Here is a 27963-nt window from a genome sequence, read left to right on the forward strand (position 1 = left end):
ACACAGAATAAGTTACAGTTTAATATTTTTACACCTTTATTTTTCATGCCCTCTTATCAAGTGAGATTTTTCAGAAGGAAAACAACTCTCAAGTTAAAATGATTACAGAGATTAATTTATGAAGTAATCTTCTGGCTTTTGGTACACCCACCAGAATTTAGGAATTTTTATAAAATAAATTCCAATTGCAATATTGGAAGTGTTTGGAAGGGTCTTTTAATTAGCTCCACTATAAAGAAATCACAAAGTGAATACAAGTTATTGCAAAATTCTGCAAAATCAGGTGTTTAGGTATATCATTTCACATAAGCTGAAAGGCCCATTCCTTTTGGAAATATGTTTACATATTTCAAAATGAAGCAGAAACCCCGTTTCCAACAGCTTGGCCACACTAAGATTTAAAATAATCCTCGTTTTCAATTTCTACAGCCAATCAAAATCTGACTAAAGCCAATTTGTTATTGTCAGGAATTTTAATTTTCAGATATTACTTACTGACTTCAAGAAGTGTCTCACTGGTAACTACAGAACTGAAGTGTAGATCTATTTCTTTGTATAAAATCTAAGAGAAAAACCTTTGCTGCTGTGCACACAAATTCATGCCACTACACACAAAGACTTGCAGAAATAAAGTACTTGGAAAAATACACACTGCCTGTAGTATGACTTAGGTTGTCGTGAAACCGTGTTCTTTAATTTCTGTAGATATGATGTATATTCTGGCATATATTTGCCTAGACATTAAAATGCTGCCATTGCTCATGCTGTATGTGAATGATATGGCTACACACATGAATTCTTTAAGACTAGTTTTTACGAAACTGGTAGCTTGTGTTTGTGATATATGGGAACAGAGGTATCGTGTGTAGGAAATGAAAATAAGATTAAGTGAAAAATGAAATAAGTGGGTTTTTTTCCTTGAAAGTGCATGTGTCCAAGTGTAATAATTATTTTTTTTTTAATCCTCCACAAAAAATATTTGCCTTCTATTACTACTCAGAAACATTTGTCTGATGCTACTTATTATGGAAATAAACAAATACTTTCAGCTTTTAGAAAGGAACAGGGCTCCATTTTGATGGCTGTTAAGCAAGAGCAAAGCTCTCCCACGGTGAACCAAGTGAATTTATTCTTATCACAAGACTCAGACAATATTGGCTTGGATTGTGAGTGCTGCATGCCTTTGACTTCTGAAGAATCTGATTCAAATAAGAAAAGCACTTGTTTCCTCATTGAGCGATGCATAACAGCTACTCTGAACTGAAGCTACTTAAGTTCCCTTTTAAATGCAATCACTGATTCAAATACAGTGGTATAAAGGCGGAAATACCCCTCCAATGTACACTACAGTGGATCACGTGGAATTTAAACATCCACGTTAAGTGTGACCAGGTTGGTGAAGGATGAAAGTATATATATTGATTTCACATTATTAATGGCTGAAAATAGTCCTGATGTGTACCCTCATTATAGCTATTAAGTATATGGCATGTGTACCACTTTCAGTCAGTTTAAAAGATAGTCCTTTAAGACCTACTATCAGGTCAAATTTCATTCTAAAATTACATTTTATTAAAATAAGCCTTCTGAGAACTTATGGAGAAACAAAATAATGCCATGATACAATATTAAAGGATTAAAAATAAAATTAGAGTTTTCCTGACAAAAAGAAAAATGGTAAAATAATCTGTTTAAATTTAACATCTTAAACTTTTAAAATCATATGATAAGTAAAAAAAGTCTCTCCAAAGGAGAAAAACATTGCACTTTCAAGATTTTTGTGAATCATAGTGAAATAGCATAGAGTATGAGTGTTAAATGAAAAGTGAAAAACCATTGCAAGATAACAAGCATTTCTACACGTCTTTGGTTTTGAATCCCCCTTTTTTGAAAAGGAAACAGAACAATCAAAACAAAATACATACAGAAGAAACAACATTGAGTACATCACAAAAAACAAGTAAGAAACACATTTGCTAAAGAACCATCAATGTTGTTACCAGTGGGGGTTCCAGGGTTTGGAAAGGGAAGGTAGTACCAGTCAGAGGAATATCAGGACAAGGAGCTTACGATGCGGACAGCACAAAGAAACAGTTGGAATAGAGCAATAAGTCTCACATCCATGTTGTCTCAGTACAGGACTTTCTATCTATTGCCAATGTTGACATGGGACCAGAAACTATTTAGCGCTGCCTTTAAAGAAAAGTTGACTCTATTCCCATAAGCGTCAACAGCAGTTTTTCTTTTACTTCGGCAAGAATAGTTTCAGGCTTACAGGTTGTAAACTCAATGACAATTGCTCACTAATATGCTTCTGCATCAGATTCTGATGACATGAGAAAGAGGCAACGGTACACATTTTACATCACATTTCCTTGTGAATCAAGAAAACGATCTTTGATTGAGGAGTAATTGATTACTCATAGATTAAGTATCTCCCCTGAAAAAAGGAAATGGGGGAAAACATTTCCACATCTTTGGTACTTCCTTTGTAGTATTTACAGATGGTTATTCATAAGATTGCAAACAGACATAGATCTCAGGTATCCCATAAAATCTAGGATACTTCGTTCACTACAGGAGTTTCCCCACAGACACACTGGCTGGGCTTTCATAATGCTATCAGGTATTAATAACAGTAACTATACAGCTCTTATGTAAACTACTTTTCAATGAATTGAAAAAGGTGTGCTTCATAATATAAAAAAGTTATTATTATTATTTAAAGGTAGCATAATATCAAGAATAACGTAACCCTGAAAAGAAAAAGTACAGTCTTTTTTGGCTTGGCTTTACTTTGTTGTTTTCTTGAATTTTCAATAGCTGGATATTAATAAATTTAAAAGGTGCTGTTAGCAAATATTATTCCTTCGTGCCAAGAAATCCATGATATAGTGTGATTATTGTATCTTGACATTGCTGCTGCTTCATAACAAAGAAAATGAAAACACATAATCTGAAGTGTAGAATTTTGTTAATCAGCCAAATAAAATCATTTCCATTGAGAAAACAACTGAAAATCCAGATCATCCTCCTTCACAACATTTGGCTAATGAAAAGACATCTGCTGTGTTTGAGATTATTATTTCTGCTGAATAGTATACACATTTTGTATTTTAAATTCTCATTTCTTATGGTGTTGGGAACATTTCACGGCAACTGCTCCTACAAAGCTCTTCCTTTACTTGAAGTAAGGAACCTTTGAGGTATAGGACCCTTAGCACATCAAGTAGCTTTCAGACCAAGGAAGAACCACCTGTAAACATTATTGATTCCTCTAAATTATTGATGCACCACCTCTTTCTTGCATCAACTCCTGACCGCATTAGGTAAACCTAGCCAGTGGCAAGTCCTCTCCTTACTAACCACCCTCAAATCCTCACTGGATCCACCACTGATTTCCTGTGCCTGCACAAATCAATGCAGCGATAAAGCCACATTCAGTACACAACAGAAATACTACAGGGGGACTATAGCACAAGTCTTTGTGTATGTATAGGTTGGTTTTTGTTTGTTTCTTTAACATTCATCCATCACAAATACCAGGCTCACTGAAATGAAAGAAAATAAAAAAAGAACAGAAAAAAAAAGTTTAAAAAAGCTTGCTGCTCTTACATCTAGTGTGCCAGTTACTGTGCAAATCCTGAGAAAGGGAGGAAGAACAAAGCGGGGAGAGTTGACACAAAACCCAGGAAGTTTGGAATACACAATTGTAATACTAATAGAAAAGAACCCACTAGTTTAACAGTCTTACAGGAACAAAAAAAATTGAATGGTGTTCAGGAGCTGTACAGTGCTGACACAAAGCTAACAGCAGGAAAAATAAAGAATAGGCAGTTGTTCTTAATAATTACCACGCTCATGAGTGATGACTGAGGAAGGGAGGACAGGACAATTAGTTCAAAGAAAAGGAAACAGGGAAAAAAGAAAAAAAGTTGAGAAATTGTTTTTAGCAAATACAAAACATAGTTAGTATTGGTTTTGGCAAAACTAGTTGTGTACTAAACCAGAAAGATCAAATAAACAGAAAATTAAAAAAAAAAATCCCTCAAATGAGGAAGAAAAAAAATACTCTAACATAGGTAGAGTCAAATATGCAGTGTTTAAAGTTTTATTTATATTTGCATGAAAATCTGACATTTCTAGAAATAGAGGCAGTGGTCAAAAGAAAAATGAGCCGGTATCTTGACAGTCCATTTCAAAATCCAACATTATAAATAATAAATTTAATTATTTAGTAGTAGAAATGTTGTCCAAAAGAGCAAAACATTGTGCAAAATAATCCTCAGTAAAACGTGAAAGTAACAGCCAAAACCTTATATGCCAGATAGCTGCATCAGTGCTCAATCCAGAATCTTGTGACTAAATCTTATCCACGTGGGTTTACTTTATTTTGTTTACTCATATAAGTCTAGCAGGATTTGATCTATAATTTAAACTGTGGGAGCACTTTCAGAGAAGCAGCATATATGACTGGTCTTGAAGACATTCAGTCATATTTAAGAGTTCATGATTTTGATTTGAGACAAGCAGTTGAATATTCAAGAAATATGCCACACAAAAGAGCTACAGGCACAATAGTCAATGAGATATGCAGTGTTGCAGGTATGAATTATGAACCCCCAAATGCAACAATGATTATGCAGTCAAGCTTTTTTACCTTGTTTTTAAGATAAAAACATGTTAAAAGATTAGGTCACTGTAGGATTTAAACATAAAAATGCACCGTAAAAATACTGAAGATAAGGGGAGAAAATGTGCTTTGGTAGCTCTATTAAATCACATGAGAATAAATCTAATGTTTCCAGACAATCACAGTAAGGCAGTAGTAGAACTTACTGTCAGACAGGAGAGAGATATTGACAGTGAACTGACAACACAGAGGGTAGAAAGCCAGATTGGTTCAAAGTCAAAAGTGAAGCAAAAATTTTGTAGTATTTCCCCGAAGACAAACAGAAAATACTTATTTCAAAGAAAAAGCTTTCCCAGCAGACTTTTTTCTAAACAACAGATACAGTTCCCTCGACCTCTCATATTTAACTTACTGCTTAACTAAATTGTCTCTTTTTCATTCCAGCCAAGACAGTTTAAGAAATTGCGTGAGAACTCTTAATTTCATTTTATGCTGAGACTGGTTAGGGACTTCTGAAATGTTTTACATGCTTAAACACTTCTCTTTGTAACTAGAATCTGTTTTCAATTTTACATGTAACATCTTACTTCTTCAGAAGATGGGTAAGAGTCCTCTGAGATTGTTCTGAAACTCAACACATGCTAGTGATTTACTATTGACAAGCATGGGCTTAGGTAGGCCAATTAAACATAAACCACTCTTGGGAATCGTGTTTTAGCTTCAGCCTCTAGATATATATTTACAGGGTTCTTTCAAATTCAGCTCGCTTCTGCAAAATGTAAAAGAGAAATGTTCGCAGAACATTTCTGTTAAATCGATAGTACCTGAACCCTCTTCAGTCACCATGCCAAGGCCCTCTGCTTTGTTCTGACGTTCAAATGCATTTAGGTCAAGAACACTGCAATGAGAAAAATTACATTTGTCCTGCGATTAATTAAATATATGTAATATTTCATTTTGTGAAAGATAGAGAAGGATTTGTGATTTCATTTCAGTATATAATCACACTAGTGTCAAGAAGATACATTTCAGTGGCTTAGTATGTGTCTGCTACAAGATGAAGAAACTCAGCTCTACAGACTTAACCTGCTTTTGCCCCACATACGACAATAGAACTTAGCTCTTTATGATTGACCAAAAAAGGAAACGTTTGTGTTTATGATATATATACTCATTTTAAGGATTACGAAGAAGCCATAATATTGACTACCTTTATAATATAGTTCAGCTCACCCCAAGCAACAAGGTCCATTATGAAACTATGACACTATTACTGAGGTAAATCCATACCATATGAAGATTTTCATACCATGAGCACCACCTTGTCCTTTACCCCAAATCTAGCACATTACAGTGCCCAGGTGCCGTTTGCTAAAAGCAGGTAGAGGATCTTTCCCAAACTATAAATCCCATGGAATAAAACCTAAATGCAAAATAATGAATTTTTAAAGTAGATATTTACTTACCTACAGGACTGCATAAGACCAGCAAGACTCTGAAAGAATCCCACATCCTTTTTATCCTTGAGGTAGTCAAGCATTTTCTGCAATAAACGCAAATAATTTATGCAAAGAATGAGTATTTAAACTATGTGTTAATCTAATTTACTTAATACTATATGGATTCTAGGTTACTAGTGATATTGGTGTTTTGAAATATCTCTAATATTTACAAATTAGATAAGAGTCTTGCAGAGAAAAATCCAGGTATCAAAAATAAAAAGATTTAACATTCATGGCCTTTACAAAAGGTCATCCATTTTTGATATTCCTTCCCAAAACATGGAAAATAAAGATAGTAACTAAAGTCATCACAGCCAGCAGAATTTACTATTTAATATAAATACAAGATTGCCACTGCTAGGCCACAAATTTGTATTGACACTACCGTTTCAGCACCAGACTGGGCTTGTCATGACCTCAGTTTGGTTTAGATCATTTTAGTTGCAACAGTATGTTAGTAGTCATGTGAGTATTTTTTAAATTTGTTTTAGCTTTATTGTAATGTGTAATACCAATCTGATAATAGAGTGCAATAACAAGGGTCATTCAGTGGAGTGAATTGTGATCCTAGAATGCAATGTGTTGTTGAGTGAAGATATAGGATGATACTGTATGTCCCTGTTGTGAACAAAAATCACAATGTTCAAAGATCAGTCTTAACAGGAGTGCTACAAGAATTCATGTTGTGAAGGAGGTAAAACTCTTTTTGCAAATAACAAAAATAGTAGGAAAAATAGATAAGTAACCTCCAAGTGAATAAGCAGACAGTGTTAAAATATATCAGCATAACCCCGAGCAGACCCGAGATCACAGAAAAGGAACACCCCCATCAACAACACCGTACTAATCAAAGCAAAGAACTCCACATGATGGTGTTGATGACTTTTCAAAACCGCTTCTGTACCTCTCCCCCCACCCATACCATTCTCCCCAAGGAATACTGAAGAGTTGATCTTAGGACCTAAAGGAAAATTGGAAAGATGAAGTGGGGTAGAAAAGAGAAGGAAAAGAGAAAATAGGTAAAAATGAGGCAACTGAAAAAATAGCAATTTTAACCGTATTACTGATGCTTTCATGTTATAAGTACGTAATTTAGACCAGTGGCATTAGTGTTATTGTAATCATACTAATAACTGTTTCCTGCAATCTGATTAATTAAGACTTTATCAAATAATTAGATTGTAGCATTACTAATTCAGAATAAATAATTACGTACAACAAATGTCATGATTTTCCTAAGTAATCTAACATCATGACATCACAAAGAAGTGGCAATTGTTCAAGCAGGTACTTTTCTGCAAAATTTGTGGTCTTTCTGGTCAATTCCTGCTAAAGGTTGCCCCTGAAAAGAACATTTTGTTTGGCTGCATTCAGCTGCTTAAGTGGTTGCTTAACTTGAGACCTTAACTATTCCCAGTTGTCTGTATTCTTCAAGCTGTTCTATACCCATTCATAACAGCAGGTATGAAGCCTTCTGGACTCTGGAATCTTCAACTATTACAGAACACTGAATATACTCTCTACCTTGCGCTTCTGTTCAACAGTGCAGAATACTGTTAACATATCAGACTTGTCCACTGCTCACCACATTATCTTCCTATAGATTAATAAATAAAGTTTGACTTCTCTGCTTTTATCCCCAAGACTTTTCATGGCGTAAGCTAAGGACTTCTGAAGTTGTGTACCACTTTTTTTGGTGAAGACTGGGGTCAGCAGTTTTGCTCTACTGGCTACAGGACAATGGCAATCTCCCAAGAAATCCTTCCCTCCCACAGAATTCCCCTAGAAGTTAATGATTTAACATAAAATTTCCCCCTTTCAGCTGCCTTGTATTCTGTAGATCAATTATATGTATACAAATAAGACATACATATCTAGCAAACTAGATACTTTTGTACACTATTTTCTTCTGGGAACGAGAGTCAGAGGATAAACAGCATCTGCAACAAATAGTCACATTACATAATACACTACTACAACAATAATGACCACGGTACAAAGATCTATACTACTAGAATGGGTGAAAATAAATTAGTACCTTACCTGTTGAACGGTAGAATTTCCTCCATTTAAAATGGCAATCCCTAGCTTCAGGGTGGCTGCAACCATTGGCCCCATCTCACCTTAAAGTTATTTTAAGATATAATTTTAGATCATATTTAAAAATAGGAAAGTTCTATTAACGTACCCATACAATAACTTAAAAGGTAATTTATCAGGAGAGGCCTTTTTGTTTCTCTTGTAAAACAGACCTATTTTTCTTTCATGATCTCTAGTGATCTCTAGTGTGACTTAATATCTTCCTGAGTGCCTACAGACATACTGTAATGTATACAGAGCACACAAAAGAAGCAAGACATGAGAGAGGAAGAACTGAGCCCAATGAATATAAATCATGTTTCATTTGCTAGAGCATCCAACTATTGATTTAAGGCTGGGTGCACAATTTTAAGCTAGCTTTTAAGTTTAACAATGAGTTCCCTCTGCATGCAAGTCTAGATATTTTTTTCCTGTTTCTTCAGAAAACGAAAGTTATCCAAAGCATTTAGTTACAGTAAATTTGCAAACATTATTTTTAAAACATTACTACTCTAGAAGCTAATCACAAAACAAACAATGAAAGCATCAGACCTTAGACGAAGATGGTAGCTCAGGGAAAAAAGCATCATTTACACTTCTGAAATGTTTTATCAAAGTATACCAATAAAGTAGATATTTGGAGAGTAAGGGAAAAAAAAAAAAAAAGACAACTGAAGTCTGCACCTACTTTAGAACTATACAAACCCCAGAATTTAGGGGCCTTTTTGCCATTGCATACTGCTAAAGCTATGAACTTTTTCACACTTCCTCTCAATCATCACAAGAAAAATTATTATTATTATTATTATTATTGTCAGCAACAACAACAACAACAAAAATAGAAACAACACAATAACCTCATGAGAATTATTCATTATACTTTTCTGGATTAGCTATAAATAGTTTTTGAAACTGTGGGTGCACTTTGAATTCAAACCTTAGCACCAAACATCTGCAGGTTTTGCCCAATAAGAATTAAAAAAATCATTAAAAATAAGGTTTAATATGTAATCTACTCAATAAAACATTACCTTTACTTGCACTGATTGTCTGCAGAACCATCTCAGCAGCACCCCGGTCATGCAGTCTGGCTTGCTGATACAGAAGTTTTTGCTTTTCCATTTCCTTTTCCTGAATAAAAATTCCAGTCAGTTAAGATGAGGATTGCAGTTACTATCAGTTCTCCAAAGGCTTTTAGTTTTCTCTTAGTATATGGGCTCTATGGCAACATCATGGACCATTTTAATACATACAATGCTACTGAACAGATATTTAACATGTTCAAGTAATATTCTCCCCTTGGTATTTTTCTTTAATATGCTTTTAGAAGTTTATCTGAAAAGAGTCTCAATTGTAAATCATCAGGTTAGTTCAAAGCCCATGTTCATTATATATATACTGCATATATCAAACTTGCACTTTTGTGCCATGTTTTTGTGCAACAGTTCATACTCTTAATAATCTTCTATAGCGTGACCATAACTTCATACTGCTCAGTATGTGGCTCTCGAGTTGCAAGCTGTTGCTGAATACCAGAGTAACAGAAGCATCTCAGATTTTTTTTCAAAACATCTCATTATATTACAATATAGATTGCCCACCCTACCAACAGAATATTTGATAGAATACACTGTGCTTTTATATTTTGCATTCTCTAGCGGCAACAAACAATACTGCATGGCGTTGCTTGAGCAATGGTGAAGTTTGTTCTTTATAATTTAAAGTACTACTGAAAACATAAAGAAGAACATAAAGAGCAAACATAAAGGCACAGTTAATTCCAGATGAGTCTGAACTTTCACCAAGTTAATTGAAGTTTACTGCAGAATTGAGGATGACTAAGCAGTATAAGTTGCAAAATGTAAGTTGCATAGAGCCCTATGACAGCGAGTCCATCAGATGGCGTGGTAAAAAGCTTAGTCAAAAGGAACATGACACAATCAGTTAGTATCATGTCCAAAAACACAACGCCCAAAACATGTATGACCTAAAAGCAGGAATAGCTGCAGCAGAAGTAGCCAGAATGACAGCTTTGCTGCCATAAACTTTCCATCCAAGTTACGGAAAAAAGACATTGGAAGATGGAAGAGGTTTAAAAAATGAAGGCTTGCTAAATAGAGAGTATGAATAATAAATTAAAAAGGAAGAGGTAAAAAAGAGAAATATGTTCAAATGAATGAAAAAGAAACCTTTAACTCAAAAGCAAACCAACACAGACATTTATGCTGTTACCAGAGAGTTCTCGCCGAGGCTGGCAAATTTGTTTCTTAAATCTTTGATAATATCGTGCTGCGGAAACAAAATTCATCAGGGTTTTTTTTTCACACTATTAGCTCTCCTGTGGTTAAATTGTATCTTTCTTTTTTCCTTAAATTATGTGACAAATCTAGATGGAGGCACAAAAAGGAAAAAAAAAATATGGCAGCTTTGCTTCATATTTAGCCATGCTAAGGTTTGAAAATTTTGCCTTCATGTTTAAACCTCTTCCTGGGAGTTCAACAAAAACAAAACAGAAACATACACACACGCACGCACACTCACATACAACACACGCACAAACCAGCAGAAAATTATGACATCACAGGTTCAATATAGCTCCAATAAAAATATTTTCCCTTGCTTCGGATGCCACTGAAAATTGATCAGTGTTTCTTTTTTAAAAATCTACTTCCTATTTCTAGTTACTTTTCGTTTTAGACCCAACAATCTTTCATTTTTCTTCCATTGCAAGATTTATAATTCACTTTTGTTTACAAGCCTAACATCAGCTATACTATTTTCATTATACAGTATTGTTTTGATAAGTTTATAAGAATGCGTATAGTGACGGTGCATCTGCATCATCTACAGACTAAAAGAATGGGTATGCCTCCTTCTTGCAATGGCACTATAGAAGAACAGTAGAAACAGGCATTGCCAAACAGCGTGAAGTGCGAACAGTGGCATTTTTGCATGGAATCAAGCTGTGTAGGTAACCAGTAACAAAGTAATAAAACAAACCAACAAATCCAAAAACAACAACAAAAAACCCCACCACAAGCACGTCCTCCAAAAGACCTTTGATTATAACTCCCAAAGATCATGGTTCCTTCTTCAGCCTGACAATGCTTTTTTACTGTTGCTTTCTCCATGCAATGTTACTACATACATATATATATGTATGTATCTGATGGTAGCGCTGATATGAAGTGGGCCACCCATTGCATAGAAAGCATACTAAATGAACACAGCTGCTGGCTGGTCAAGGTATCCCCATTTCTCTAAGATGTGCTTACTGCTAACACTGTCATCTGTGCTACCAGCACAGTTTTTTGCACTTTATGCTTGCCGGTTGATGTCAAGAAAACTACCAAAATAATTAGCCAGTGGTTTGAATTTTCTGTCATTCACGAAACCATCACAATAGTAAAAATACTTCATTCTAAATGAAACATTTAAAGTAATTCACCAGAATTTAGAAAAGAAACCTTAAAGGAAACTAAGTCTATTTTATCTTGGGTGTTTTTGAATTATATGGGAAAAAGCTGACCACTTAGAAATGTATCTGCATGTATTTCCACATTATAGACTTTCTCCAGCAACCTAACAAACCGAGGAAACTTTTTCATCATAGCCTTTGAAAACAGACACTAATATTTTCTACTTCATTCTATTATTTTTTTAAAATCATTACAAGCAACCATATGCCAAAAATACACGTTGGGGAAGTTTTAGCTTGCGTATGTAGTAGAGAAAGAAACTGGCTAAGGGACACGGGAGACCTGCATGGTTGAGCAGGGAGCTTCTGAAAAAGCTCAAGTGTAAGAAGGAAGTCTACAATAAGTGGAAGAAGGGACTGACCCCTTGGGAGGATTACAAGAACGCTGCCAGAGCGTGCAGGGATGAAATGAGGAAAGCCAAGGCCGCCTTGGAATTAAACCTGGCTAGGGATGTCAAGATCAACAGGAAGGGCTTCTACAAGTATATTGGAAGCAAAAGGAAGACCAGAGAAGTTCTGGGCCCACTGTTGAATGAAACAGGAGCCATGGTGACGGAGGATGCGGAGAAGGCAGAGTTACTGAATGCCTTCTTTGCTTCAGTCTTTACTGCTCGGCCCAGCCCTCAGGAGTCCCAGGCACTGGGGGAAGTAATGGGGAAAGAAAATGACTTCCCTTGGGTTGTGGAGGATCGAGTGAGGGATCAATTAGATATTCACAAGTCCATGGGCCCTGATGGGATGCACCCGAGAGTGCTGAGAGAGCTGGCGGAAGTCATTGCTGGGCTGCTCTCCATCATCTTTGAAAGGTCCTAGAGAACAGACGAGGTGCCTGAGGACTGGAGGAAAGCCAACATCACTCCAGTCTTCAAAAAAGGCAAGAAGGAAGAGCCGGGGAACTACAGGCCGGTCAGCCTCACCTCCATCCCTGGAAAGATGATGGAACAGCTCGTTCTGGGCATCATCTCAAGGCATGTGGAGGAAAAGAAAGCTATCAGGAGTACTCAACATGGATTCACCAAGGGGAAATCATGTCTGACTAATCTGACAGCCTTCTATGATGGCATGACTGGATGGATAGATGAGGGGAGGGCAGTGGATGTGGTCTACCTTCACTTAAGCAAAGCGTTCAACACCGTCTCCCGCAATATCCTCATAGGGAAGCTTAGGAAAAGTGGGCTTGATGAATGGACAGTAAGGTGGATAGATAACTGGTTGAAAGATAGAGCTCAGAGGGTTGTGATTAGGGGCACAGAGTCTAGTTGGAGGGCAGTGACGAGTGGTGTTCCCCAGGGGTCAGTACTGGGTCCAGCCCTCTTCAATATATTCATCAACGACCTGGATGAGGGGATAGAGTGCACCCTCAGCAAGTTTGCTGATGACACAAAGCTGGGGGGAGTGGCTGACACACCAGAAGGCTGTGCCACCATACAGAGAGACCTGGACAGGTTGGAGATCTGGGCAGAGAGGAACCTTATGAAATTCAACAAGGGCAAGTGTAGGGTGCTGCACCTGGGGAGGAATAACCCCATGCATCAGTACAAGTTGGGGGCTGACCTGCTGGAGAGCAGCTCGGTGGAAAGAGACCCCGCAGTCCTGGTGGACAACAGGGTGGCCATGAGCCAGCAATGTGCCCTGGTGGCCAAAGAGGCCAATGGCATCCTGGGGTGCATCAAGAAGAGTGTGGCCAGCAGGTCAAGGGAGGTCATCCTTCCCCTCTACTCTGCCTTGGTGAGGCCGCACCTGGAGTACTGTGTCCAGTTCTGGGCTCCCCGGCTCAAGAGGGACAGGGAACTGCTGGAGAGGGTGCAGCAAAGGGCTACCAAGATGATGAGGGGACTGGAACACCCCTCTTATGAAGAAAGGCTGAGGGATTTGGGTCTCTTCAGTCTGGAAAAAAGATGGCTAAGGGGGGAACTTATCAACACTTATAAATACTTATAGGGTGGGTGTCAGGAGGATGGGGCCAGGGTCTTTCAGTGGTGCCCCGGGACAGGACATGAGGTAATGGGCACAGACTTGAGCATAGAAGTTCCACCTAAACATGAGGAGGAACTTCTTTACTTTGAGAGTGGCAGAGCACTGGAACAGGCTGCCCAGAGAGGTGGTGGAGTCTCCGTCTCTGGAGACATTCAAAACCCACCTGGACGCGTTCCTGTGCAACCTGCTCTAGGTGACCCTGCTCTGGCAGGGGGGTTGGACTAGATGATCTCCAGAGGTCCCTTCCAACCCTATGATTCTATGATTCAACAAACTTGCGAAAACAAAATAGGAACTTTAACAGACAAGTGCGTCACTGAAATTATTTATTTTCGCATAATCCATACAAAGAATGATTTTTGGATTCTCTCATGGAACTAAGCCATATGGAGAGGTTTGTTTGCTGCTACCACTGAGCTTGCAGCCATGGGGTGCAGGCTTCTACTTTTTCCTTCTTCTACTTCCTGCTTCTACAGATTGGTTTTTTTTTTTTTTAAAAATGAAATTATGAAATAGTTAAAGAGTAAACAGAATAAACAAAAAAGATGGAAAGGGAGGAAAGTACTTCCAACTCAACTATTCTAAGATGAATGCTTCTCCTTTGAATTGCCTTCGTATTTCATACTTTTCAATACCTCTGTTTAGTCCAGATAAGAAATCCTATTAGTCATATTAGACACTGGCAAAACATCTGTTAATTTCAGTGTCACGCATGCATAAGTACAAGCTATGTATTAAAATATAACACCAAATACTCAAGCAGAATCTTTATATATATATTTATATATATATGTAATATATATTAAACCTTTGAAGCTCAATACATGCCCATTGATGATCTATAAATAAAGTTGAATTTTTCCTAAGTCCCTGAATTTGGACTTCATCAGCTCTAAAAAAGTGTATCCAGAAAATGAAAATATAATGCATTATAGTTTCTGAAGATTAAATATGCAGGATTTTAAGAGTGTTAGAGGAGTTTATTTTATCAAATACGCTTTCCATATTACTTAAAAAATATTTTAATCCCTGCACTTTTACACTTTCATTTCTGCTTCTGATGAAAGTCTCATCCTGAATAGATTTTTTTCAAGTTGAAAATTTATCTTTAACTAGCTGATATGTTATCCATTATTAATATACCTCACTGGAAGTATCCTTTCTATATTGAAATCTGTCATTATCCAGATTATCATACAACAAAAGGAATTCTTTAAAGTTTATGTAGCAAAATATAAAAATAAGTTAAACAGGAAATTATGAGACTACTACACTGCTAACTTATAAAATAATTAAAATACAATTAATCTCAAAAGTGAATTTCATAATAAATGAGTGGCCACTCTAAAGCCATTTCTCCATCATCTGCTGTGCCTTCTTGTTCTATGTTCTCTGACATAGTTTAATACTGATGTGTCTCAATGCCAGGCATCTATAAGCCTTCTATGATTTAATGTTACTTCCATGATACAAGTAAATACTTCTGAAAATGCCTGAAAGTGGTGTCTAAGTATCATCACTAAAAATGATAAATAGGTTCATAAATTAACTACCACATTCTTAGATATATGCAATCAGTGGCAGTCTGTTTGCAATTTTTTAATTTCCTCAAAACTATAGCTATTTATTTTGTATATAAGAATTCTTTACAAGACTTTAGAACATTTATAGATTTATTAAATATTTTTAAGTAAAAGTATACTTTTACCTAGTCTATCTTAACTCAATGAATTCATAAAATTTAAAAATATTCCCTGTGTTCATCTTTATCGCTGCTGGTGCTAAACAAATAATAAGAATAGAAATAAAATGTAGCTAGGAAAAACACATATGCAAAAAGGGCTGTTTTGATTGGCTGTAAACATTCAACTTTCTTAGGCGTTAGCTTAAGTATTTTGTAATATGGTGAGATGAAAGGAAAAGAAGTAACGTTGATCTAAAAAGTATGTGAAAAAATGAGAATTGAAAGGGGAAAAAAACATCTTATTCATGACTTTTAAACAAATTTCAGACAAGGTAGCAAAAAGCTCTTACATGCTTCATAATATAACAGCTGAAAAGATACAAGAATTATAGCAATCATTAATCAAAATTATTTCTTGTATTCACACTAATATTCAGAAAAAGAAGTACTGGTGTACTGCTCCCCAGTAATGAAGGACTGGGAGGAAACAATTTATCATGTCATATCAATAGAGGTTATGACATACCTGTGTTACTCAATATCAATATTCAGCATGAGAGTCCACATGGGCATAAAGTAAGGATTGTTTATCAACATTGTATTTCACATTTCCTAGCTTTTGAATAATCTGTATTAAAAACTTTAATGTTATATTATAAATATATTGTTTCAAACAATATAAAGTTGAAAAAATATACTAAGCTAAACAAAATACTGCTCTGTGTTAAAATAGCATTAAATCTGAGCTACAAATTCGCAGTAATAAAGATATCCTGAAATAAAAACCTTTACTACACATTTTATTTTGTTTTGGTTAAAAAGTCTCCGTTTCAGCTTGTAGCAATATCTGTTCTGATGTCATCATTCAATTACATGTTCCTCTCTGGCAAGGAAGTTAGTTTTGTTTCCTACATACTGCCTCCATATTCTTGCCATGCTGATGAGATCACTCAACATATTAATTCTTAATCAAGTAGACAGGAACTGCCAAAGTATTGAGTCTCTAAAAGAAAAAAGTATTGTATTGGATAACTTAAAAATCCATGTATTCTCAGTTGCCAATTTTTTTCTCCAATGTTACATAGATAGAAAACTACGCATTATTTTCAAACTGTGTGAACCTTTCTTGTTTTAAGTTGTGTGACAAATTTGATGTATTTGAAATAGCTGACATAGCTGTCTAACTCTCTATAGGAATAATAAAAAAAAAGGTTAAAGGATCATTTATAAGATTCCACTACGGCTGGTATTAAATCAGTTAACTGGAGTGGAAAATCTTATGTACTGGGATAAGTTTGGTAAGATTATTACGTAATTACTGCATTAAAAATGAACAAAGAACACGGAAGCTATGAATGGTCACCTAATCATTGCAATGTATTTGTTCTTCAAAACACATCACTCCTTTACCCCAGACTAGATGGAAACTAGATGATCTTTAAGGTCCCTTCCAACCCGAACCATTCTATGATTCTATAGAATCATCTATATGGCTGCCAAAGGCCTTGCCTTAGATTTTAACCAGTTCTGTTGTGCTACAGCAGCGAAGCATGGAGTGCCAGCTGCTGTCTGAGTTGAAAGACAGGGCAGGCGGATGTCTGTGAGTACTCTTGAAAACCACCACACTAACGCTAGTAAAAGCAGCAGAAAAAGTGTAGTGGGAAGAGATGCTGATAAAAACACAAAAGATGGGAATCAGCCAGAGGATGCAATGAAAGATCTTAAGGAATAGTCTTCAGTCATCATTTATCACTAAGCCCCTGAACTGAAACCCAAAGAAAAGCCTCGGTATATTATTCACTTTGTAGAAAAGATTCTCTACAAGACTTCTGCTGCACATTTCCCGTAGTCAATGGGAGGTTATCCATACAGCCCAAAACTGCCTTGCCAGATAGGCAAGAAACTGAGAAACAGTTGACCTTATAATAAAGAATGTATTAATGGAACTGATCCTATGTTATTTATATCATGAACTAGATTGTGAGGAATCAAAACACTGCAACGAGTAGGAGTAAATGAGTGGTGAACAGCTGTCTAGTGGAGGACACCATGAGTTCTTTAACTGAATTAAAGACTCTTTATTTTTGCATAGAATTAAAAAACAGTGACTGATGGAAATAGGGTGGTGGGGAACACAAGGAGGAAAAAGAAAGAAGGTCCTGGCATTAACAAATAGCACAATATAAACACCATCAGCATGTAAGAAATTAAAAAAAGAATTCTACCTTCCTTATGACAACACGTAAAAACTGATCGAATCTTACTTAACCAAAGGTTTGTGTTTTTGTAGTAGATATATAAATAACTTATCCTGTAGTTGTGGATAGTGAAACCATGCGTTAGGTTACATCCATTCCACTATAGGTGGGAAAAACTAACGAGGAACAGATTTTTGCATACTAATTGGAATATTTAATTCCTAAGAATCGATATATAGATCAAGGAATTGGCTGGATGGCCACACTCAAAAAGTTGCGGTCAATGGCTCGATGTCCAAGTGGCAAGCAGCGACGAGTGGTGTTCCTCAGGGGTTGGTACTGGGACTGGTAGCATTTAACATCTTTGTTGGTGACATGGATGCTGGGATTGAGTGTACCCCCACCAAGTTTGCCGATGACACCAAGCTGTGTGGAGCAGTCGACACACTGGAGGGAAGGGATGCCATCCAGAGGGACCTGGACCTCTGAGAGGTGGGCCTGTGCAAATCTCATGAGGTTCAACAAGGCCAAGTGCAAAGTCTTGAACATGGGATGGGCCAATCCAAAGCACAAATAGAGGCTGGGCAGAGAATGGATTGAGACAAGCCCTTAGGAAAAGGACTTTGGGGTGTTGGTGGATGCAAAGCTCAACATGGCCTGGCAATGTGCACTCACTGCCCAGAAAGCCAACTGCGCCCTAGACTGCATCAAAAGAAGCATGGCCTTCAAAAGAAGCACCTCAAGGGAGATGATTCTGCCCCTTTACTCCAACTCTGGTGAGATCCCACCTGGAGTACCGTGACCAGCTCTGGAGGCCCCAATATAAGAAGGACATGGACCTGCTGGAGTAAGTCCAGAGGAGGGCCACTAAGATGATCAGAGGGCTGGAGCACCTCTCCTATGAGGACAGGCTGAGAGAGTTGGGATTGTTCAGCCTGGAGAAGAGAAGGCTCTGGGGAGACCTTATAGCAGCCTTCCAGTATTTAAAAAGGGCCTACAGAAAAGGTGGAAAGGGACTCTTCATCAGGGAGTGTAGCGATAGGACAAGAGGTAACGGTTTTAAACTGAAAGAGGGGAGATTTACATTAGACATTAGGAAGAAGTTCTTTACAATGAGGGTGGTGAGACACTGGAACAGGTTGCCCAGAGAAGTTATGGATACCCCTTCACTGGAAGTGTTCAAAGTCAGGTTGGATGGGGCTTTGAGCAACCTGGTGTAGTGGGAGGTGTCCCTGCCCATGGGACATGGGGTTGGAACTAGATGATCTTTAAGGTCCCTTCCAACTCTAATCATTCTAGGAGTCTGACCTTAATTCCCATCACTCTTTAACAAAAATAGTTATTGTAAATACATGGTATATAGTCACTCCATTTATGCAGGCTTTGTGACAGTGAGAGATAACAGTGACCATGTCCGATGGGCTAGAGCCTCAAGAGCTTGCATTATTTGTATGTATTGAAACTTGCAAGTCCTTCTGTGCCTGAGATAAGTGACAGCACAATGTATCATTTTGACAAAAATCTAGTCAATACAAAAGTCTATCAACAAAGTTGCTACCAGTAACAGGGATGAAGAAAACTGACATAGGAAACTATCTCCCCCTTTCCTTTTCTTGCACTGAAGAGCAAATTTAAAGCAATTTAAACCAAATTATTTTAAAAAGATGAGCTAGGTTTTGATTCCTTTTTTTGAGTTCCCATCCTACATGCATTTAAAGCACATTGATAGGTAGCAAACCAGTAGAGTCAGTGACTCAAATGCAGAAACGAATTTGCATTCAGCTAGTGAGACACTTATATTGGAAAGAAATTCCTATCAGATAGAATCAAGGGGGACACTGACAGCAACTCTACAGGGAGTCAATTGAGCGTCTGTTCAATATGATAGAAAGTTAACTTAAAGACAAAGGGCAAGGAGCAAAGATAATCATAATAATTCAAAGCAAATACTAGCAGGCAAATGCAGACAGGGACATAATAACATACAGACAACTTTATTGTAGGTTTATATTGTGACCTCCCTACTGCCCACACAGTGATCCCAATACAGATTATTTGTACAAAAATGAGACTACGCTGCATGAGATATGGGCATCAAAATTGCCGATAAAATACACTTGCCACCTTTATTACATTTTAAGATTGCCAAATGGTCTCTGTCACTCTGACTGAAAAGATTCAGGACTTCGAACGTCACACATTTTTAAAGTTCTACAGGAGCAACAGAGTTTTATTCGCATACAAATTGAACAGTCAGTCTTTTCACATGCATCCAGACCATGGAATAAAAGAACTGCCTTCAACATTGGACTTGGAGATAGACTGACAGACAGAAACACACAAATGCAGACATACGCACAGCTGGTATACACGGTATATATCTTCACAACTGTTTCCTGTCATGCATGAAGGAATTAAGGATTATTCACTGTGGTTTTTTCCCTTTTAAAACACTTCTCACTTATCAAGACAGAAAATTTTCTATGGAGCGTATAACATTTAGTATATGGTAACCAGGTAGGCAGTGGTAGACATGTAGTATTTGAATAGCTGAATTAATGGAAGAAACAAAGAAGAAATTATACTATTAGATTGCTTACATACTTCCTTTGGGGCTTTGTAGCATGTACTTCATCTTTGTGGCAATTACAATACCATTTAAACAATTTTTTGTGAGGCTGTGGGAGTGCATTCATCTTCCAGGATAATACTTTTATCGTATGAAGATGGAACAGACCTATGCAAACTTTTGAAGGAATAAAAGTGAAGTTGATCCTGGTATACATCTTCTCTTTACACAGCTGTATGGGAACCTTTTTCTTTTATGAATTGAATGTTAACAGAAGTGCTAGCAATCAAAACACTAAAACCATCTTGCTCTTTTCAATGGAGAACGTTATAATTGTTCCCCATATTGCCATAGGCCATGAACTTTGAAGCTACGGACTGAAGTCTGCCCACCAGCTAAATCTGTGCATTCCCAATCTCAAGTCTAGCTGGCATTAGCCACAGGGCTATCAGCAAGCAGCCTGAGTCAACAATGGGAACTGAGGCTTCTACTTGCATGAAGTAGACAAGTAGGCAGGTGCTTAAGCCACGGGCCACCTTTTAGAAACAAATGGTGAGACTTGCATAATGAGACACAAAAGATTGTGTAAGAAATTGAGTCAATTAAAAAAAGTAACATTGTGAAATTTCAGAGCTATTGGCTCTATGCTTTTAGAGAAAAACATGGAACAACTAGGAATCACTTTGAGTACGGAGTAGCTATGGAGTTTCTATCAAATACTATCACAATGAAGGCTAAGGACCCAGTCTGTTCCAAAGGATCTGAATAATAGATAAACTGTAATATAATTGATGCTCTCCCTGTGACAAACGTTGGAAACAGAATTATACTACTGTATCAGAAATGCACGTCTGCTAAGATACAGAAAAAATGTCCAACTGCTTTCCCTTAAGAGCCAAATAAGTGATTTTAATCATTCAAATTAAGTTATAACCAGAAAGAAGACAACTGATGCACAAAAGGCAAGAACAGCAAAACAATATGAACAAGGCAAGTGACACTCTGTTTTCCCCAAAATGGCAACGTAACTTTATATGACATATTTTGTATACATAATTCTTGGAGTTTTTAGAAAGAGTTTGTGCAAAAGAAGGGTTTGGTAGAGATGTCATGCTGAAACTGAAATGTTAAAAACATTTTCAAGACCCTTTAGTTGAACTTATCCAAGATGTTGGGCCTAAAAGTCACAAAATTAGACCCAGACAAATACACACATATTTTTTTGTTTTACCTTGCTGCGTTGTGATCCTGTCACCTTAAGGAAGGGCAAGGACAAGAAGCGAAATAGCAATAAGAAAAAGAAGTCCAAAATTTTTTTTCTGCAGGTGACTGACCAAATACATACACAAAATTGTCTTTTGAACAGATTAATACATTATTTGAACATAAGTTTCATAGCTACAGAAAAAAGAATCATGAGAAACAAATGAACAGGATCTTCTCTCAAAAGATAAATCTGAATGCTGAACAAGGAACTCATAACTTAGGTAAGGAGCACTAATAAATCTCTTACTGATAAATTTTGTTCATTCACCTCAATGACTTCCTATTTATAAATTTTCACATTTATAAGCACAAGACTTTTGGTATCTAACAAGCATGCATGGGCCAACTGACAAAAACTTATAAAAATAAATATTATTTGTTTAATCAACAATACATTATACATTGCATTTCAAGGAAAACCAAAACGAAACAAAACCAACAAAAAAAAGCACTGAAATTTGGATTCATACTTAGATATTTACCAAGAAACATAAATTTGTATATTGTGTACATTAGTTGTAACTCAACTGGACTAGAACTTCTGAGTGACTGAATTTGGTATTGGTATTCTTTCTGATTTCTGTATACAGCCAAATAGGCAATACATACTTAAATAATTCAGTGCTATCTCATGCAGCATCATGTAGAAAACATACAGAACATCTGATGTGTACAAAACAATGGGAGTAAAAGTAAGTATGCTCCAAACCATTCCTCAAAAATCAAAACATCATAGATAATTTTACAACAAATCAATCAGTATATTTGGAAAAAAAAGTAAGAAATAATAAAAGCATGTATTTCGTGCTTCTGTGTTTTAGTAAATATATTAAAGATAAAAATAAATTGATTTGAAAAATAATACAACTTTTAAATGCCAGAATTATAACCTGCTAAAATATATTAAAACATTAAAAAAAAATAACAAGCTAATTCCCTCAGTGCCCCTCAGAACAGATAAATTTCTTGTAAACTCCTTTTTATTAACAGAAAAAGAGAGACAGATCCCAGAGCAAACACAGGACAAGGACTCATCTCTTGTATTCAACTCATGTAAGTGCGTTTCCTTATATAGTGATGAACACTAAAAACTCAACGTTAAACAACAATAAATACGGATCTCCTATTCTCAACATAAGAAAAAGCTTGGCAGTATTGATGAATAAAAGCTCACCTTTTACTAAGAAGTACCAATCTATATGTGAACATAAAAATACTGTATAAATTACTGATACTGAATGTAAATGACAACTGCAAAAAGCAGTATTATATAGTTTACAAGATACAGCCTGTTATTATCAGACTTCCAAAATAAGTTACTATCCGTAACATTTCTCTTCAACAACTAAAAAGTTAAAGTCAATCAGATAATCATGTAAGATCTGCTAAATTATTCTCTCTATAATCTTATATTATGTGATACTACGGATGTTTTTGTTTTACTACTATGAATCTGGTGACTCATATCTGCCAATCCAGCTTCTGACATGCAGTTCACTGGCATAATAAGCTGCAGTAAGCCATGAACCAAGAAACATAAATGTCAGTTGAAAGCTATGAAATAATGTCTAATATGACAAGAAAAGCAAAACAGAAGTATAATCTTACTTCAAAACTCTTCACTTCTTCTTCACCATCATCATCATCTTCATCATGGCAGCTCTGACACCATGTAGAAAGAAAACATTTACTGGTAAGTGAGGTGTCTTAAGCCTTAGTTCACTTTACACGTAATTTCTCTTGATCTTCTTCATTAATTTTATCAAAACAGAAAAGATGCAAAAGATAGCAAAAAAGTTACCTTTGCCATAATATCAGCATAAGCCATATACAGGAAATCCTCTTCCAATTTGCTGGTTAATAGAGAGAGGAAAAGGAAAATGAGGAAGATTCGCGCCATTATAGAGAATTGGAGCTCAAAAATATTTTTAAGCATCTTAAAAAAATCTTTTTAAAGGATTGTTATGTTCGTAATTAATTACAAAAGTCTTTTTGGAAAGTGACGATTTGAATAACTAATACAAACTGAAAAGTAAAGCCATCTGCAAACATAGTGCCCAGAAATTCATAAACACCTTCCAATGAAGCAAACGTATTTAATTTTTCCATTATACCTAGAATATACTTATATTTCACATTCAGAATTTATCTGTCAATAGGGAACATAGAAGAGAGAGGTGTAGTAAGTCCTGAACACAGCATCCATAACTGCGAAAAAGTGTATAGGGACATCTGTTTGTCTGTAGAAAACTCCTTAGATCTCATTATCAGTCACATTAAAATGTCTTTACACACTACAGGCTAAAGAGGTTTCAGTGTAACTCAAACTCACCATACCTACATATGCGCATTTTGGCCTAGTCTATGCAATCTCACTTGAACAGTGACAAGTATAACTTCAAGTACAGGAATCTGAAAATCTGCACACACTCTGCAGTCTCTCACACCATCCCTACCATTTTTCAGTTAAGGCTGTTCGACTGAATAGCAGAATAAGTTGATGTAAAGGATCAACTCTTTTAAGGCTTTCATCTTCTTCCGGTGGTTCCTCCCCAGGTTTCTTTAGGGAAAAAAAGATTTTAAAAGTATATTCAATTATCTATACTGAAAAATGTTTTACTCTGTGCAATTTATTAAACATGAAATACTCACATATGTAATTCTGACTTGGACAACGAGAGGAAACAAGTTCCAAGCAAAGTATGAAAAAAGCTTGAATCCTGACCTTGTTTATGACCATGAAGAATTACAAAGATGATACCATTTGCAAAGCTTTGGATTTCCACTTCTCATAAAAATTAACCCTCTTCCTTAGATTCTGAAAATAACTTCAATCTTTTACTGATGTTACCCAGAATGAGTGGTAACCAGATGCCATTATTTGCTACTATATTGTCTGTTCCTCTCTATGTTAACAAGCTTTATCAGCTAAAAATTAAAATCCTCTGTTCCAAGTCTTAAGCCATGTATAATGTTCGCTGAGGAACTCTGAGTGGCTTTGAGGGTGCAGAAATCCCAACTTGAAGCTCACCAATAGTTCTGGACAGAAGGAACCATATCTACCAAAATCAGTAATGCTGGCAGGATGTAGAATTTTAGAAGACAACAAATCAATAATATAAAAAAAATATCACATATCATTCAAAAAATTGTGTGCGCTAGTGTCAAATACATTCCTGTGGGAATGCTTATAGATGTCTATGTATCCTACACTTCATATATGCCTATGAAGTCTACCTTTTCCACTTAGCTGTACCAAACATGACTGTTTGCAGCTGAGAATTCACTTCAGTTGACATATATGCACAATGATTGTTTCACATCCCAGTCTGTGATAGCCATCTAAGGTTCATTTCACATTTTGCAATATGTAACAATATTTTCAGTATCAATAACAAGATCTGAACATTGCAAATTGTAACTTTATTTATATCTCACCATTATTGAGGTCTTCCCCTGCTCTTTATTTCAATCTCATTTAGGATTCTGACCGTTCTCTTTAGTTAAATGGCAGCATTCTATACTTGGTAATGTTATCAACCAGAATACCTCTCTAGTGTTATCAAAAATGATGAAGCAAAAGGGCAGAAGTTGCATTAACGTTTAATACAAATTATTAGTTTTTATATATTTAATTCAAATTAAATGGAGGATCAAATTCACCAATGACTGAGTTAAGTAGAGCTCACTATTAAAGCATAGCATGAACATTAGAACCAAATGATTTTCTGACATTTCTGGGAAATAAGCATTCTTAATTTTTAATGTTTTGAGACATTTGCCCTATAGTTATTTAAGTGTAAAATAAAAAACTTTAACTGAACGTACTATAAGAGGATAAAAAAAATACTTTAGGCAAGTTTTAGTTGCCATTTCTAAATGTTGAAGATTTAAGATTTAATTTTTACATCATCTAATTAGTAAACACCCATTACACACACTGTCCTTATAAATTATTATAAATTATAATAATTATAAATTGCCTGGATCTGGCAAAGTCAGGAAGGGGGTAGTTGTTACTGCATTTCTCCCTTTAAATTATTTTCACTTAGCAGAAAACAGAGTTCAAGATTCTCAGTACTGAGAAAGAATGTCCTATGGCATACAACATTGTAGTTTACTGACTACAGAGAGTTAAAGGATTGGAAGTCTTGGTTATAGTTTCCAGGCCCTGGATTGTTCCAGTTTCCTATCTAATAAGTGAACAGTTCAGAAACTTCAGACAACCCCAACCCTTCAAAGCATACATTAGAGAACCCACGGCTCCTGCTTTGTCCCTTTCCAGACAAGCTCTGCCACCACAGCCTATGCTGGGATTCCATCTTGACAGTCCTATAAATCTTAAATTCCTTGCTACACCATGCTACAGTTTCTCCAAGAGGGACAGAGAACCTCACCAGCATCACAATCATATCTTTCCCAAAGTCCACACAACAGTCTGTGTCAGCTCCACAGATCTGAAGAGTAGAACCTCAAACTCTCACCCCTCCAGGAGAGTGCTCTAAAGCAGCAAGAATTTGATAGAAATTTATTTAAAAGAAAGATGGAGTTTTGCTCTTTTGAATGAAAAGTGTAATACATCTGTCCTTAAGAAAGCACTGGACAGACACTTATCTGTATGCTTGAGGAATTAGAAGGGAATGCCTGTGGTCCTTTACTAAAGGATTACAGACAATCCAGTCTGATTCTGTCTTCTCCAAGACAGTTTTTCACATAAGCTACCTGCCAGCAAGCAGTTCTTCATAAACTTAGCAAAGATACGGTTTCATAAAGAAGGTAAGGAGACAACCCTTTATGTCAGAGATAACTAAATGACCATGATGGGTTATTTCTTCGCACACATATATCTGCATATACATACACACACACAGGCAGAGAGCTATGCTGTTCCACATTCCTCATGCTCTCAACTGCTAAAACGTAATTATTTTTGGCAATGAACCTGCATTATTTAAAACATTTGCAGTGTGTTGGGACACATGAAGATATCCGTTTAAAAGGTCGTATATAAAGTAAGTATTTGCAGAAGTCTCTTGCTTTTTCATTATGCTCGATCATACAATTCGGATGCCACAACAAATGAATTCTGCATGTGGGCAGGCCAAAACGAACTTCCATAGACTGCTTGTGTTGAGTTCACTGCTGCTGATCCTCCTTTTACTATTTTGATTCTTGTTTTCAAAATTGTTTGCAACTTGCGTAGTTGGTTGTAAGCATAAGCTTTAAACAGTAAAAGCAAATTATTATTGTATTCTAATAGAAATTTTCCAGTTAGCTTCCTCTCTTTCTATTGCAGAGAGCAGGCTCTCCTCACAATAAAAAGACTGATCTCAGACTGCGTTCTGTTGGCCTCACAGGGACTGAATAATTTCCTAGTACTAGTTCTTACCCAACCGTCGAAAGGACTACCTTTCTGAGAGACAATTGTAAGGGATGAGGACACAAGCCTTTACCGAAAATCACTCTGGGGACTTAGCAGGCTAAAGACATGACTCTTAACACTTTACTGCTGAGAAAAATCTTCACCTCCCTGACCAACTATACAAGAGGCTTCTTCTGCGAGACAATTCCAGTGAACACCCTTTTTCATGTCTGCTTCTGAGGGACTGATTAATCAAAGACTAGAATTTGTCTAGTTTCATATTCTAACCTTTTGACTTAAATGGTTTTAATGTGGGTTATGAAAACTTCAAATACATAAAGGCCAACTGCAAAGAAAGAAGAGAACAGACTGTTCTCCACAGGGCAGCAGATAAGAGAGAGGGGAATGACAGCAACTGGCATCTCATTTAGACACAAATTTAAAAAGCTTTATAAAAGGTTATGGAAGCCCTGAAGCAAACTGCCTGCGGGAATTCTGAAATCTCCATCACTTGTAATTTTAAACACCTGTCAGAGTGACTTGGTTATAGCTCATCCCTTTGGGTAGAGATAGTTTAGATGATATCTTATGTACCTCACAGACTTATAATTATTATTACACAACATGAATGTTAATCCATAATACATTCCCATGACCCTTTGCACCCAGACATACTGCTAAGTCTTCTATCAGTTTGTCTTCAAAATAGTGTTCTTCTGTTTCAATCCAAGATTTATCGTAGCCTTGAAGAAAGAGATTGACGGCTCGGTGCCTAAAAAGGGACATTTAAAACAAAAGCTGTAAACCTTTAGAGAGAAGATTTGGTCAATATGAATTTCATTTAGCTTGAAGAATTGTCCAGTCACTACAACTACCATTTAAAAGGAAAGCAAAATTTCTATGGTAAAACATGCTGAAAGCACCTATTTTAAAAATTAAGTTTACATTAAAATGCTCTATTCAAAACTGTGTCCCATCAACTTGTAAAACTGATATTAAAATGTAATAATAATGATATTAAGAACAGATAATAAATAGAACTTTAAAGAAATTTAAATACGGGTAAGAAATAAAATCTTGGCCACATTTATTTTGAATATAAAGTATTTTCATAATATTTTATTTTAAATATTAAAATAACAGCAATAGACAACATATTATGCTCAAATAATTGCACTTTTTTAATTTTCGGAATTAGACTTTCATATCTAAAAT

The 27963-nt window shown here is 36.2% G+C and overlaps 1 protein-coding gene across 9 annotated transcripts in view; it reads right to left on the minus strand.

Moving 5' to 3' along the window:
* RYR2 (ryanodine receptor 2) overlaps positions 1–27963 on the minus strand; it is a 422851-nt gene that overhangs the window by 42216 nt on the left and 352672 nt on the right. For 5 of the 9 annotated variants that reach the window (XM_074580034.1, XM_074580036.1, XM_074580032.1 and 2 more), the window contains 9 exons: positions 27424–27520; positions 23843–23946; positions 23188–23239; positions 22995–23048; positions 21352–21375; positions 9246–9345; positions 8179–8258; positions 6100–6176; positions 5458–5531 (listed from right to left, as the gene is read on the minus strand). In XM_074580034.1, coding sequence (XP_074436135.1) covers positions 5458–5531; positions 6100–6176; positions 8179–8258; positions 9246–9345; positions 21352–21375; positions 22995–23048; positions 23188–23239; positions 23843–23946; positions 27424–27520 — 662 coding nt within the window. The remainder of the gene's footprint in view (positions 1–5457; positions 5532–6099; positions 6177–8178; positions 8259–9245; positions 9346–21351; positions 21376–22994; positions 23049–23187; positions 23240–23842; positions 23947–27423; positions 27521–27963) is intronic. The other 4 variants (XM_074580040.1, XM_074580039.1, XM_074580038.1 and 1 more) reach the window with 1 other exon arrangement.

Source organism: Larus michahellis, chromosome 3 (genome assembly GCF_964199755.1).
Source record: "Larus michahellis chromosome 3, bLarMic1.1, whole genome shotgun sequence".
Taxonomy (NCBI): domain Eukaryota; kingdom Metazoa; phylum Chordata; class Aves; order Charadriiformes; family Laridae; genus Larus; species Larus michahellis.